This window comes from Eucyclogobius newberryi, unplaced genomic scaffold (genome assembly GCF_026437365.1).
Source record: "Eucyclogobius newberryi isolate DKJ021-1_F unplaced genomic scaffold, fEucNew1.0.hap1 SCAF_11, whole genome shotgun sequence".
In the NCBI taxonomy this organism is placed as follows: Eukaryota; Metazoa; Chordata; class Actinopteri; order Gobiiformes; family Gobiidae; genus Eucyclogobius; species Eucyclogobius newberryi.
The window spans coordinates 36,321,874-36,334,402 of NW_027315735.1; the positions used below are offsets into that span (position 1 = coordinate 36,321,874).

At 51.9% G+C, this 12,529-nt stretch overlaps 1 protein-coding gene across 1 annotated transcript in view; it reads right to left on the minus strand.

Annotated features, from left to right (window-relative positions):
- Window positions 1-459: 459 nt before the first annotated feature.
- Window positions 460-12,529, minus strand: part of cnga2a (cyclic nucleotide gated channel subunit alpha 2a) — a 13,121-nt gene continuing 1,051 nt past the window's right edge. Inside the window, exons 3-10 of the mRNA XM_072440046.1 lie at window positions 12,469-12,529; window positions 10,647-10,753; window positions 8,245-8,533; window positions 6,237-6,435; window positions 4,872-5,150; window positions 2,375-2,473; window positions 735-1,112; window positions 460-634 (exon numbers count right to left, since the gene is read on the minus strand). The exon at window positions 12,469-12,529 is cut by the window's right edge and continues 50 nt beyond it. Of these exons, the coding sequence (XP_072296147.1) occupies window positions 470-634; window positions 735-1,112; window positions 2,375-2,473; window positions 4,872-5,150; window positions 6,237-6,435; window positions 8,245-8,533; window positions 10,647-10,753; window positions 12,469-12,529 (1,577 nt within the window). The 3' untranslated portion in view covers window positions 460-469. The remainder of the gene's footprint in view (window positions 635-734; window positions 1,113-2,374; window positions 2,474-4,871; window positions 5,151-6,236; window positions 6,436-8,244; window positions 8,534-10,646; window positions 10,754-12,468) is intronic.

The window sequence follows — 12,529 nt, forward strand, 5'->3', positions numbered from 1 at the left end:
GCCAAACTCCACATAAACGACACAACAGTTCTGATCTGACACAATAAGACCATAAAACACCTTTATTTAGTCCAACCATGTTTCAAACTGTCTCTGTGTCGCACACTGATGACATCACAGAGGGATTCAGCTCCACTTCCTGTCATTTTAAACTCTTATTTTTCAAAATGTCTTCACAAACGTTAACGGAAGTAAAACTGTGATAAACATTGACTAAAGTTTCTACAGCAGAACTTTCAGATGTAACTTTGTGTTTAGGACACTTTGCTGTATGTCCTCCCTTCTCTCTCATCCCCATTTCACGCTCGGCTGTTCCGTCTAATAAAATCGACGGGACAAAAGAAAACCATGAAAGTGTGAATTTTATTTTTCTTTACATCAAAACGAAAAGTCACAGATGTTTTGCTGATCATTTCCACGACGTCTGCAGTTCAGCCCCTCCCACAGGGACACGGGGGCTGGGAGGGCATCAGGGGTAGTTCTGCAGCCGCATGTTGGTGTCGCTGCCCTCGCCGTCGGACAGAAACCCGCTGCCCGTCCCGACTGCGCTCAGGCCGCTCTCCAGAGCCGTGAGCCTCTGTTTGAGACGCATCTGAGAAGATGAGAACTCGCTCTGAAGACGAGCCAAACAGGTCTGAAAGGACAAGAGCAGGACTTAGGTCTGGACCAGGTCTGGACCAGGACTGGACCAGGTCTGGACCGGGTCTGGACCAGGATGATAATGGGGCTCTCACCTGTATCCGGTCTAGCCCCGCCTCCATCCTCTCCACCTTCTCCTCCAGCTCTTCTCCCGCCGAGACGCTCACTTCCTCCAGAAGCCCCTCCTTCTTCAGGATGTCCCGCCCCCTCTGCTCCAGCTGCGTCCGGGCCTCGGGGAAGTCCTGCAGCGCCCCCATCAGGTCGCTCTTGGACAGGCAGAACAGGTCGGAGTAGCCCAGGCTGCGGATGTTGGCCGTGCGGCGGTTTCCCATCTTGCTCCCGCTGATGTTCAAGATGCTGATCTCGCCGAAGCAGCTGCCCGAGGTCAGGACGGCGAACTGGGACACGCCGTCGTCGCCCACCACCGCCAGGCGGCCATCTTTGATGATGTACATCTCCTTCCCCACGTCCCCCTGACGTAGCCGCCGCACAAACACCAACATTTCAGAGTTCAACGCTGACATTTACTGACGTTAAAAGTAGAACGGCAAAAGCAACTGCTGTTCAAACGAAATAACATCTGGAAATGCAAGAAGTATAAGTCAAGACAACGTTAGAGAAGAACGTTCCATATTTTCCCACATGTTCAGACGGGACACGCCCCTGCAGCGCCGTGCTTCAGCTGAGTCTTTCGGCTCCTACAAGTCTGTGGCTCTGGTAGGAGGCTGATACAGTCTGTGGCTCTGGTAGGAGGCTGACACGGTCTGTGGCTCTGGTAGGAGGCTGATACAGTCTGTGGCTCTGGTAGGAGGCTGACACGGTCTGTGGCTCCGGTAGGAGGCTGACACGGTCTGTGGCTCTGGTAGGAGGCTGACACGGTCTGTGGCTCCGGTAGGAGGCTGACACGGTCTGTGGCTCTGGTAGGAGGCTGACAGGGTCTGTGGCTCTGGTAGGAGGCTGACACGGTCTGTGGCTCTGGTAGGAGGCTGACACGGTCTGTGGCTCCGGTAGGAGGCTGACACGGTCTGTGGCTCCGGTAGGAGGCTGACACGGTCTGTGGCTCCGGTAGGAGGCTGACACGGTCTGTGGCTCCGGTAGGAGGCTGATACAGTCTGTGGCTCTGGTAGGAGGCTGACACGGTCTGTGGCTCCGGTAGGAGGCTGATACAGTCTGTGGCTCTGGTAGGAGGCTGATACAGTCTGTGGCTCTGGTAGGAGGCTGACACGGTCTGTGGCTCCGGTAGGAGGCTGACACGGTCTGTGGCTCCGGTAGGAGGCTGACACGGTCTGTGGCTCTGGTAGGAGGCTGACACAGTCTGTGGCTCCGGTAGGAGGCTGACACGGTCTGTGGCTCTGGTAGGAGGCTGACACAGTCTGTGGCTCCGGTAGGAGGCTGACACAGTCTGTTGTTGTAAATACTTTTTCTACTTTTTCTTCACTTTTCCTGATTCTTGTCTTAATGACACAGCAGCTCCGAACCACAGACTTCTGATCCTGACCCAAACAGAGACTATTCTCCTGCCATAACATATTAATATTAATAACACATATTAATAACACAATAATAACATAAATACATTTAGCTTTAGGTCCAGGAGTAAGTTCAGGACGCTCCAAAACAGTCAACGAATCGACTCAATCCACATTGAGAGAAGAAATTGGACTTTGAGGGTCAAATGGTCACGCTTTGGTTAGTGGGCGGAGCCAGAGACACACGAGAAGAACACGCCCCTCACCTTTCTGCAGATGTAGTCGCCGGGACTGAACACCTGAGGGCGCAGTTTCAACACCAGCTCCACCAGCAGCCCAGACTCACAGTCCTGGAAGATCCGCACCTGCAAACGGACGGTCAGATGCACGGTCAGGTGTATGGTCAGATGTATGTATGGTCAGATGTACGGTCAGATGTACGGTCAGATGTAGGGTCAGCTGTACGGTCAGGTGTACGGTCAGTGATACTTCAGAGGTACGGTCAGGTGTACGGTCTGATATAAGTTAAGGTGTACGGTCAGATGTAGGGTCTGATGTACGGTCAGTGATACTTCAGAGGTACGGTCAGGTGTACGGTCGGATGAACGGTCAGATGAATGGTCAGATGTACGGTCAGGTGTACGGTCAGATGTACGGTCAGGTGTACGGTCAGAGGTATGTATGGTCAGATGTACGGTCAGGTGTACGGTCAGTGATATTTCAGAGGTACGGTCAGATGTACGGTCAGGTGTATGGTCAGATGTAGGGTCAGGTGTACGGTCAGGTGTATGGTCAGATGTAGGGTCAGGTGTACGGTCAGGTGTATGGTCAGGTGTACGGTCAGGTGTACGGTCTGATGTAGGGTCAGGTGTACGGTCAGATGTACGGTCAGGTGTACGGTCTGATGTAGGGTCTGATGTACGGTCAGTGATACTTCAGAGGTACGGTCAGATGTACGGTCAGGTGTATGGTCAGATGTAGGGTCAGGTGTACGGTCAGGTGTATGGTCAGATGTAGGGTCAGGTGTACGGTCAGGTGTATGGTCAGGTGTACGGTCAGGTGTACGGTCTGATGTAGGGTCAGGTGTACGGTCAGATGTACGGTCAGGTGTACGGTCTGATGTAGGGTCTGATGTACGGTCAGTGATACTTCAGAGGTACGGTCAGGTGTACGGTCAGATGTACGGTCAGGTGTACGGTCAGATGTGCGGTCAGATGTACGGTCAGATGTATGTCAGATGTCAGATGTACGGTCAGGTGTACGGTCAGATGAACGGTCAGATGTACGGTCAGGTGTACGGTCAGATGTGAGGTCAGATGAGGGTTCAGATGTACGGTCAGGTGTACGGTCAGATGTACGGTCGGATGTACGGTCAGGTGTACGGTCAGGTGTACGGTCAGATGTATGTCAGATGTCGGATGTACGGTAAGGTGTACGGTCAGATGAACGGTCAGATGTACGGTCAGATGTACGGTCAGGTGTACGGTCAGATGTACGGTCAGGTGTACGGTCAGGTGTACGGTCAGGTGTACGGTCTGATGTAGGGTCAGGTGTACGGTCAGATGTACGGTCAGGTGTACGGTCTGATGTAGGGTCTGATGTACGGTCAGTGATACTTCAGAGGTACGGTCAGGTGTACGGTCAGATGTGCGGTCAGATGAACGTCAGATGTACGGTCAGGTGTACGGTCAGGTGTACGGTCAGATGTACGGTCAAATGTACGGTCAGATGTACGGTCAGATGTATGTCAGATGTCAGATGTACGGTCAGGTGTACGGTCAGATGAACGGTCAGATGTACGGTCAGGTGTACGGTCAGATGTGAGGTCAGATGAGGGTTCAGATGTACGGTCAGGTGTACGGTCAGATGTACGGTCGGATGTAAGGTCAGGTGTACGGTCAGGTGTACGGTCAGATGTGCGGTCAGATGAACGTCAGATGTACGGTCAGGTGTACGGTCAGGTGTACGGTCAGATGTACGGTCAAATGTACGGTCAGATGTACGGTCAGATGTATGTCAGATGTCAGATGTACGGTCAGGTGTACGGTCAGATGAACGGTCAGATGTACGGTCAGGTGTACGGTCAGATGTGAGGTCAGATGAGGGTTCAGATGTACGGTCAGGTGTACGGTCAGATGTACGGTCGGATGTAAGGTCAGGTGTACGGTCAGGTGTACGGTCAGATGTGCGGTCAGATGAACGTCAGATGTACGGTCAGGTGTACGGTCAGGTGTACGGTCAGATGTACGGTCAGGTGTACGGTCAAATGTGCGGTCAGATGAGGGGTCAGGTGTACGGTCAGATGTACGGTCAGGTGTACGGTCAGATGTACGGTCAGGTGTACGGTCAGATGTACGGTCAGGTGTACGGTCAGGTGTACGGTCAGATGTACGGTCAGGTGTACGGTCAGATGTACGGTCAGGTGTACGGTCAGGTGTACGGTCAGATGTGCGGTCAGGTGTACGGTCAGATGTGCGGTCAGGTGTACGGTCAGATGTACGGTCAGATGTACGGTCAGGTGTACGGTCAGGTGTACGGTCAGATGTACGGTCAGGTGTACGGTCAGGTGTACGGTCAGATGTACGGTCAGGTGTACGGTCAGATGTACGGTCAGGTGTACGGTCAGATGTACGGTCAGGTGTACGGTCAGATGTACGGTCAGGTGTACGGTCAGGTGTACGGTCAGATGTACGGTCAGGTGTACGGTCAGGTGTACGGTCAGATGTACGGTCAGGTGTACGGTCAGATGGAGGCGCCCGTCACCTTCTTGAGCGTGTCCAGGTGCACGTTGATGGCGATCTCGGCCCTCAGCTTGCAGGGCAGGCTCCTGAGCACCTCCTGCTCGTCCACCGTCTTCTGATTGGTCCAGAGGTAGTCGAACCAGCGAATCACGCGCTGCTCCAGGCCCTTGCTCACGTGCCTGAAGTGCATGTAGTGTTTGAGCGAGTCCACGCGGCTCTGGAACGAGGCTTTGGTGGCGTTCATGTTGGAGATCATGGAGCCCACGTTCCCCACGATGGAGGCGAAGATCAGGACCCCCACCTGAGGGCCCGACGCCACGTTTATGTCAAGAAGAGGAGCTGATGATTAACTATTAAAACTCTAAAGATTTATACGAACAACAGGAACGAGATGTTTCATGTGTCGCTCATTGTTGGTGTTTCTTTGCTCTTTGTTTTTATCATTATTATTTGTTTGTTTCTTTTTGTTTCTGGAAGACGACTCACGACAAAGCCAAAACACAGAGTTCCGTATTTTCTGGAGTATAAGTCGCACCAGCCAAAAAAAGCATGACAGAGAAGAAAAAATCATATATAAGTCGCACTGGAGTATAAGTCGCATTTTTGGGGGAAATGTATTTGATCAAATCCAAGACCAAGAGCAGACATTTCATCTGTAAATGCAGCTTCAGCTACATGACGTATGCTAACGCTAACACCTTCAGCTACATGACGTATGCTAACGCTAACACCTTCAGCTACATGACGTATGGTAACGCTAACACCTTCAGCTACATGAGGCACAGACAGAACTGTGGTAAGTGTCTGGTATGTTAACGTAACATATGAACAGTTATTCAGATAACTATAGCATAAAGAACATGCTAACAAGTTTAGCAAAGCAAGTAATATCACATACAAGTCACTCTGGAGTATAAGTCGCACCCCGATCAAAACTATGAAAAAAGGTGAAACTTATAGTCCAGAAAATACGGTATATGGAGTGAGCTAAAGATGCTAAAGATGCTAAAGATGCTAAAGATGCTAAAGATGCTGAAACGTTTGGAAAGCTTTTGTCCGTTTCAGGTGGTCGATTAATCGGTTGGCCGGGACCACAGTCGACCACAGCCCAGTTTGAATGAAATAAACTGAAGACGTTATGAAAATCAGGCCTTAAACTTGAAGTACGGCAAAAGTGTGTTATTAATGCATAAGATTAACCCAATGTATAGATATCATTTAAATATTTAATAATCCACCGTTAAGATGCCTGAGATCAATTGTTAATTGAATCGTTATCGCAGAGTTTAGGTCATATTTCACGGCCAAACTCCAGTCTCCAGAACTAAGTTCTTCAGTGTTTTCATGTCTTAATTAAAGGTGAAAGCAGCAGGCGACATGCTTTTACCAGGAAGTCGAATATGAGGAAGAGGTACTCCTCGTCCCTGACCGGGGGCGGAGTCTCCCCGATGGTGGTCAGCGTCAGCGTGGACCAGTACAGGCAGTAGATGTACTTCCGGGTCAGCGCCGCGAACTCGGGGTCAGAGGCGTTTGGGTAAACCCAGGAGTCCGAGCCCAGACCCAGGAGCGAGGAGAAGCTGTAGTACCTGAAGGAGGAGAAGGAGGAGCACCTGATTATCCTCCTGGCCACCTCCTCTTTACCACCTCCTCCTGACCACCTCCTCTTTACCATCTCCTCTTTACCACCTCCTCCTGACCACCTCCTCTTTACCATCTCCTCTTTACAACCTCCTCCTGACCACCTCCTCTTTACCACCTCCTCTTTACAAACCCCTCTTTACAACCCCTCTTTACCACCTCCTCCTGACCACCTCCTCTTTACCACCTCCCCTTTACCACCTCCTCTTTACCAGCCCCTCTTTACCACCTCCTCTTTACCACCTCCTCTTTACCACCTCCTCTTTACCACCTCCTCTTTACCACCTCCCCTTTACCACCTCCTCTTTACCACCTCCTCTTTACCACCTCCTCTTTACCACCTCCTCTTTACCACCTCCTCTTTACCACCTCCTCTTTACCACATCCTCTTTACCACCTCCCCTTTACCACCTCCTCTTTACCAGCCCCTCTTTACCACCTCCCCTTTACCACCTCCCCTTTACCACCTCCTCTTTACCACCTCCTCTTTACCACCTCCTCTTTACCAGCCCCTCTTTACCACCTCCCCTTTACCACCTCCTCTTTACCACATCCTCTTTACCACCTCCCCTTTACCACCTCCTCTTTACCACCTCCTCTTTACCACATCCTCTTTACCACCTCCCCTTTACCACCTCCTCTTTACCACCTCCTCTTTACCACCTCCTCTTTACCACCTCCCCTTTACCACTTCCTCTTTACCACCTCCTCTTTACCAGCCCCTCTTTACCACCTCCCCTTTACCACCTCCTCTTTACCACATCCTCTTTACCACCTCCTCTTTACAACCCCTCTTTACCACCTCCTCCTGACCACCTCCTCTTTACCCCCCCTCTTTACCACCTCCTCTTTACCACCTCCTCTTTACCACCTCCCCTTTACCACCTCCTCTTTACCAGCCCCTCTTTACCACCTCCTCTTTACCACCTCCTCTTTACCACCTCCTCTTTACCACCTCCTCTTTACCACCTCCCCTTTACCACCTCCTCTTTACCACCTCCCCTTTACCACCTCCTCTTTACCACCTCCTCTTTACCACCTCCTCTTTACCACCTCCTCTTTACCACCTCCCCTTTACCACCTCCTCTTTACCACATCCTCTTTACCACCTCCCCTTTACCACCTCCTCTTTACCAGCCCCTCTTTACCACCTCCCCTTTACCACCTCCTCTTTACCACATCCTCTTTACCACCTCCCCTTTACCACCTCCTCTTTACCACCTCCTCTTTACCACCTCCTCTTTACCAGCCCCTCTTTACCACCTCCCCTTTACCACCTCCTCTTTACCACATCCTCTTTACCACCTCCCCTTTACCACCTCCTCTTTACCACCTCCTCTTTACCACATCCTCTTTACCACCTCCCCTTTACCACCTCCTCTTTACCACCTCCTCTTTACCACCTCCTCTTTACCACCTCCTCTTTACCACCTCCTCTTTACCACCTCCCCTTTACCACCTCCTCTTTACCACCTCCTCTTTACCACCTCCTAGAAACTCTTGCTTTTGATTCCTACAGTGAAACACTTCCTGCCTGAGATGGTTCCTCACACGTGTCAGTGTTCTCATCGTGTCGCTCTTGAAGAACCTGGTGAATTCCCAGTGTCCAGTGCCCGTCCCCGTACCCGTCCCGTCCCCGTCCCGTACCCATCCCGTACCCGTCCCGTACCCGTCCCGTACCCGTCCCCGTCCTGTACCGGTCCCGTCCCGTCCCCGTCCTGTACCTGTCCCGTCCCCGTCCCGTACCCGTCCCGTACCCGCACGCGTTCCAGTGGATGATGACCAGGATGTAGAGCACCAGTTTGCAGATCCTGAAGGCGTTGGGGTAGCCCGTCCTCGTCTCGGTGCGCTCAAACAGCTCGGAGAGGCGGGGCAGGCGCAGGAGGCGGTTGAACCTGAGCAGGGGCGTGAAGTCGGGCCCCACCCACAGGTACAGCAGGTCCGTGGGCAGAACCGAGCCCAGGTCCAGCCAGCAGCGCACCGTCCGGAGGTACGTGTGCCGGAGGCGGCCCAAGTCCCGCACCAAGAGGCCCTGCTCCAGGAAACCTACACCAACGACAGCGGGACGAGTACTCAGCCGCGGGACGAGTACTCAGCCGGGGGACGAGTACTCAGCCGCGGGACGAGTACTCAGCCGGGGGACGAGTACTCAGCCGCGGGACGAGTACTCAGCCGCGGGACGAGTACTCAGCCGCGGGACGAGTACTCAGCCGGGGGACGAGTACTCAGCCGAGGGACGAGTACTCAGCCGCGGGACGAGTACTCAGCCGGGGGACGAGTACTCAGCCGCGGGACGAGTACTCAGCCGGGGGACGAGTACTCAGCCGGGGGACGAGTACTCGAGTAAACGTACATAAAAAGTACATAAAACATTCATAAAACGCCTGTAATAAAGAGTTTTTCTATTGTAAAAGTGGCCGCCGGCCGGGTCAAAATGAGACCACTGTGTGCTGTCTGCATCTTATTATAGAGCGTTTTATGTAGCATGCTAATGTTTGTTAGCTTAACCGTGACGCCAACGCTCGCTCTGGCCCATAAAAGATGTGAAACGCGTTTAGAAACACTTTGTGGTGAATAATTAGACAGTGAGGAACAAGTTTGTACCGCTGCAAAGAGTTTAAAATGTTTTCAAATCTGTCCAAATCTAATGCTAAAAGTATTGAAGTACTTTAGAACTTTTAGAAGCTTTACTTCACTTTAAAAATGTACTTTTAGAGTGATAAAAGTAACATTTCCCTCATGTTTTGTGAATTATTGAAGAATCGAGCAGATTTATTGTCAACATAAAACGATGACTAGACGGTTTCTTCTTCTCTTTTGTGTGTTTCTGATTTTTCTCTATATTTTTTGGTCTGACCGGTGTGTAGGCGAGTCTGACCGGTGTGTAGGCGAGTCTGACCGGTGTGTAGGCGAGTCTGACCGGTGTGTAGGCGAGTCTGACCGGTGTGTAGGTGAGTCTGACCGGTGTGTAGGTGAGTCTGACCGGTGTGTAGGTGAGTCTGACCGGTGTGTAGGTGAGTCTGACCGGTGTGTAGGCGAGTCTGACCGGTGTGTAGGTGAGTCTGACCGGTATGTAGGCGAGTCTGACCGGTGTGTAGGTGAGTCTGACCGGTATGTAGGTGAGTCTGATCCGTGTGTAGGCGAGTCTGACCGGTGTGTAGGTGAGTCTGACCCGTGTGTAGGCGAGTCTGACCGGTGTGTAGGTGAGTCTGACCCGTGTGTAGGCGTGTCTGACCCGTGTGTAGGCGTGTCTGACCGGTGTGTAGGCGAGTCTGACCCGTGTGTAGGCGTGTCTGACCGGTGTTTAGGCGAGTCTGACCGGTGTGTAGGTGAGTCTGATCCGTGTGTAGGCGTGTCTGACCGGTGTGTAGACGAGTCTGACCGGTGTGTAGGTGAGTCTGACCCGTGTGTAGGTGAGTCTGACCGGTGTGTAGGTGAGTCTGACCCGTGTGTAGGCGTGTCTGACCGGTGTGTAGGCGAGTCTGACCGGTGTGTAGGCGAGTCTGACCCGTGTGTAGGCGTGTCTGACCGGTGTTTAGGCGAGTCTGACCGGTGTGTAGGTGAGTCTGATCCGTGTGTAGGCGTGTCTGACCGGTGTGTAGACGAGTCTGACCGATGTGTAGGTGAGTCTGACCCGTGTGTAGGTGAGTCTGACCGGTGTGTAGGCGAGTCTGACCGGTGTGTAGGCGAGTCTGACCGGTGTGTAGGCGAGTCTGACCCGTGTGTAGGCGTGTCTGACCCGTGTGTAGGCGTGTCTGACCGGTGTGTAGGCGAGTCTGACCGGTGTGTAGGCGAGTCTGACCCGTGTGTAGGCGTGTCTGACCGGTGTGTAGGCGAGTCTGACCCGTGTGTAGGTGAGTCTGACCGGTGTTTAGGCGAGTCTGACCGGTGTGTAGGTGAGTCTGATCCGTGTGTAGGCGTGTCTGACCGGTGTGTAGACGAGTCTGACCGGTGTGTAGGTGAGTCTGACCCGTGTGTAGGCGTGTCTGACCGGTGTGTAGGCGTGTCTGACCGGTGTGTAGGCGAGTCTGACCGGTGTGTAGGCGAGTCTGACCCGTGTGTAGGCGTGTCTGACCGGTGTGTAGGCGTGTCTGACCGGTGTGTAGGCGTGTCTGACCGGTGTGTAGGTGAGTCTGACCGGTGTGTAGGTGAGTCTGACCGGTGTGTAGGCGCACGATGATGTCCAGGATGTAAACGCCGTCACAGACGTAGTCCAGCACCAGCCAAACCAGGACGTGATCCACCTGCAGCTCCTCGAAACAAGCTCTGGAGAAACGGCACAAGCAGAGGAAGTAATGGCACGAACAGGAAGTAACGCCAAAAAGAGAGCAAGTAACAGCACAAATGGAGGAAGTAACGGCACGGACAGAGGAAGTAAGGGCAGAAGCAAAGGAAGTAACGGCACGGACAGAGGAAGTAACGGCACGAACATAGGAAGTAACAGCAAAAAGAGAGCAAGTAACAGCACAAACGGAGGAAGTAACAGCACAAACAGGAAGTAACGGCATGAACAGGAAGTAACGGCATGAACAAGAAGTAACTGCATGAACAGAGGAAGTAACTGCATGAACAGGAAGTAACGGCATGAACAGAGGAAGTAACGGCACGAACAGAGGAAGTAACGGCACGAACAGAGGAAGTAATGGCACGAACAGAGGAAGTAACAACACGATCAGAAGACGTAACACCATGAATAGAGGAAGTAACAGCACAAACAGGAAGTAACGGCACGAACAGAGGAAGTTATGGCACGAACAGAGGAAGTAACGACACACACAGAGGAAGTAACAGCACGAACATAGGACGTAACGGCACGAACAGAGGAAGTAACAGCACGAACAGAGGAAGTAATGGCACGAACAGAGGAAGTAACGGCACAGACAGGAAGTAACAACACTAACAGAGGAAGTAACAACACGATCAGAGGAAGTAATACCATGAAGAGAGGAAGTAACAGCACAAACAGGCAGTAACGGCACGAACAGAGGAAGTTATGGCACGAACAGAGGAAGTAACGACACACACAGAGGAAGTAACAGCACGAACATAGGACGTAACGGCACGAACAGAGGAAGTAACAGCACGAACAGAGGAAGTAATGGCACGAACAGAGGAAGTAACGGCACAGACAGGAAGTAACGACACTAACAGAGGAAGTAACAACACGATCAGAGGAAGTAATACCATGAAGAGAGGAAGTAACAGCACAAACAGGCAGTAACGGCACGAACAGAGGAAGTTATGGCACGAACAGAGGAAGTAACGACACACACAGAGGAAGTAACAGCACGAACATAGGACGTAACGGCACGAACAGAGGAAGTAACAGCACGAACAGAGGAAGTAATGGCACGAACAGAGGAAGTAACGGCACAGACAGGAAGTAACGACACTAACAGAGGAAGTAACAACACGATCAGAGGAAGTAATACCATGAAGAGAGGAAGTAACAGCACAAACAGGGAGTAACGGCACACACAGAGGAAGTAACGGCACGAACATAGGACGTAACGGCACGGACAGGAAGTAACGGCACGGACAGGAAGTAACGGCACGGACAGGAAGTAACGGCACGAACAAAGGAAGTAACAGCACGAACAGAGGAAGTAAAGGCACAAACAGAGGAACTAACGGCACAAGCAGAGGAAGTAACGGCATGAACAGAGGAAGTAACGGCCCGAACAGAGGAACTAACGGCACGAACAAAGGAAGAAACGGCACGGACAGGAAGTAAAGGCACAAACAGAGGAACTAACGGGACAAGCAGAGGAAGTAACGGCACAAAGAGAGGAAGTAACAGCACGAATAAGGAAGGAAACGTGTTTATGCAAAACAAAACAACACATTTTGATGGTTAAAATGTGTCTATTTCATCAAGTGATTCTGGCAACATATGGCTTCTCGCATGTGTGGGATCATGATTGTGGCACATTGCGAGGGTCCCTGTGCAGCCCTGACATGCAGAACATAGACTCTTTTACCTGACCACCAGTAAAGTGAAGTTATAAAACACGGCTGTTCCGATCACACAGAGCCAGTGGT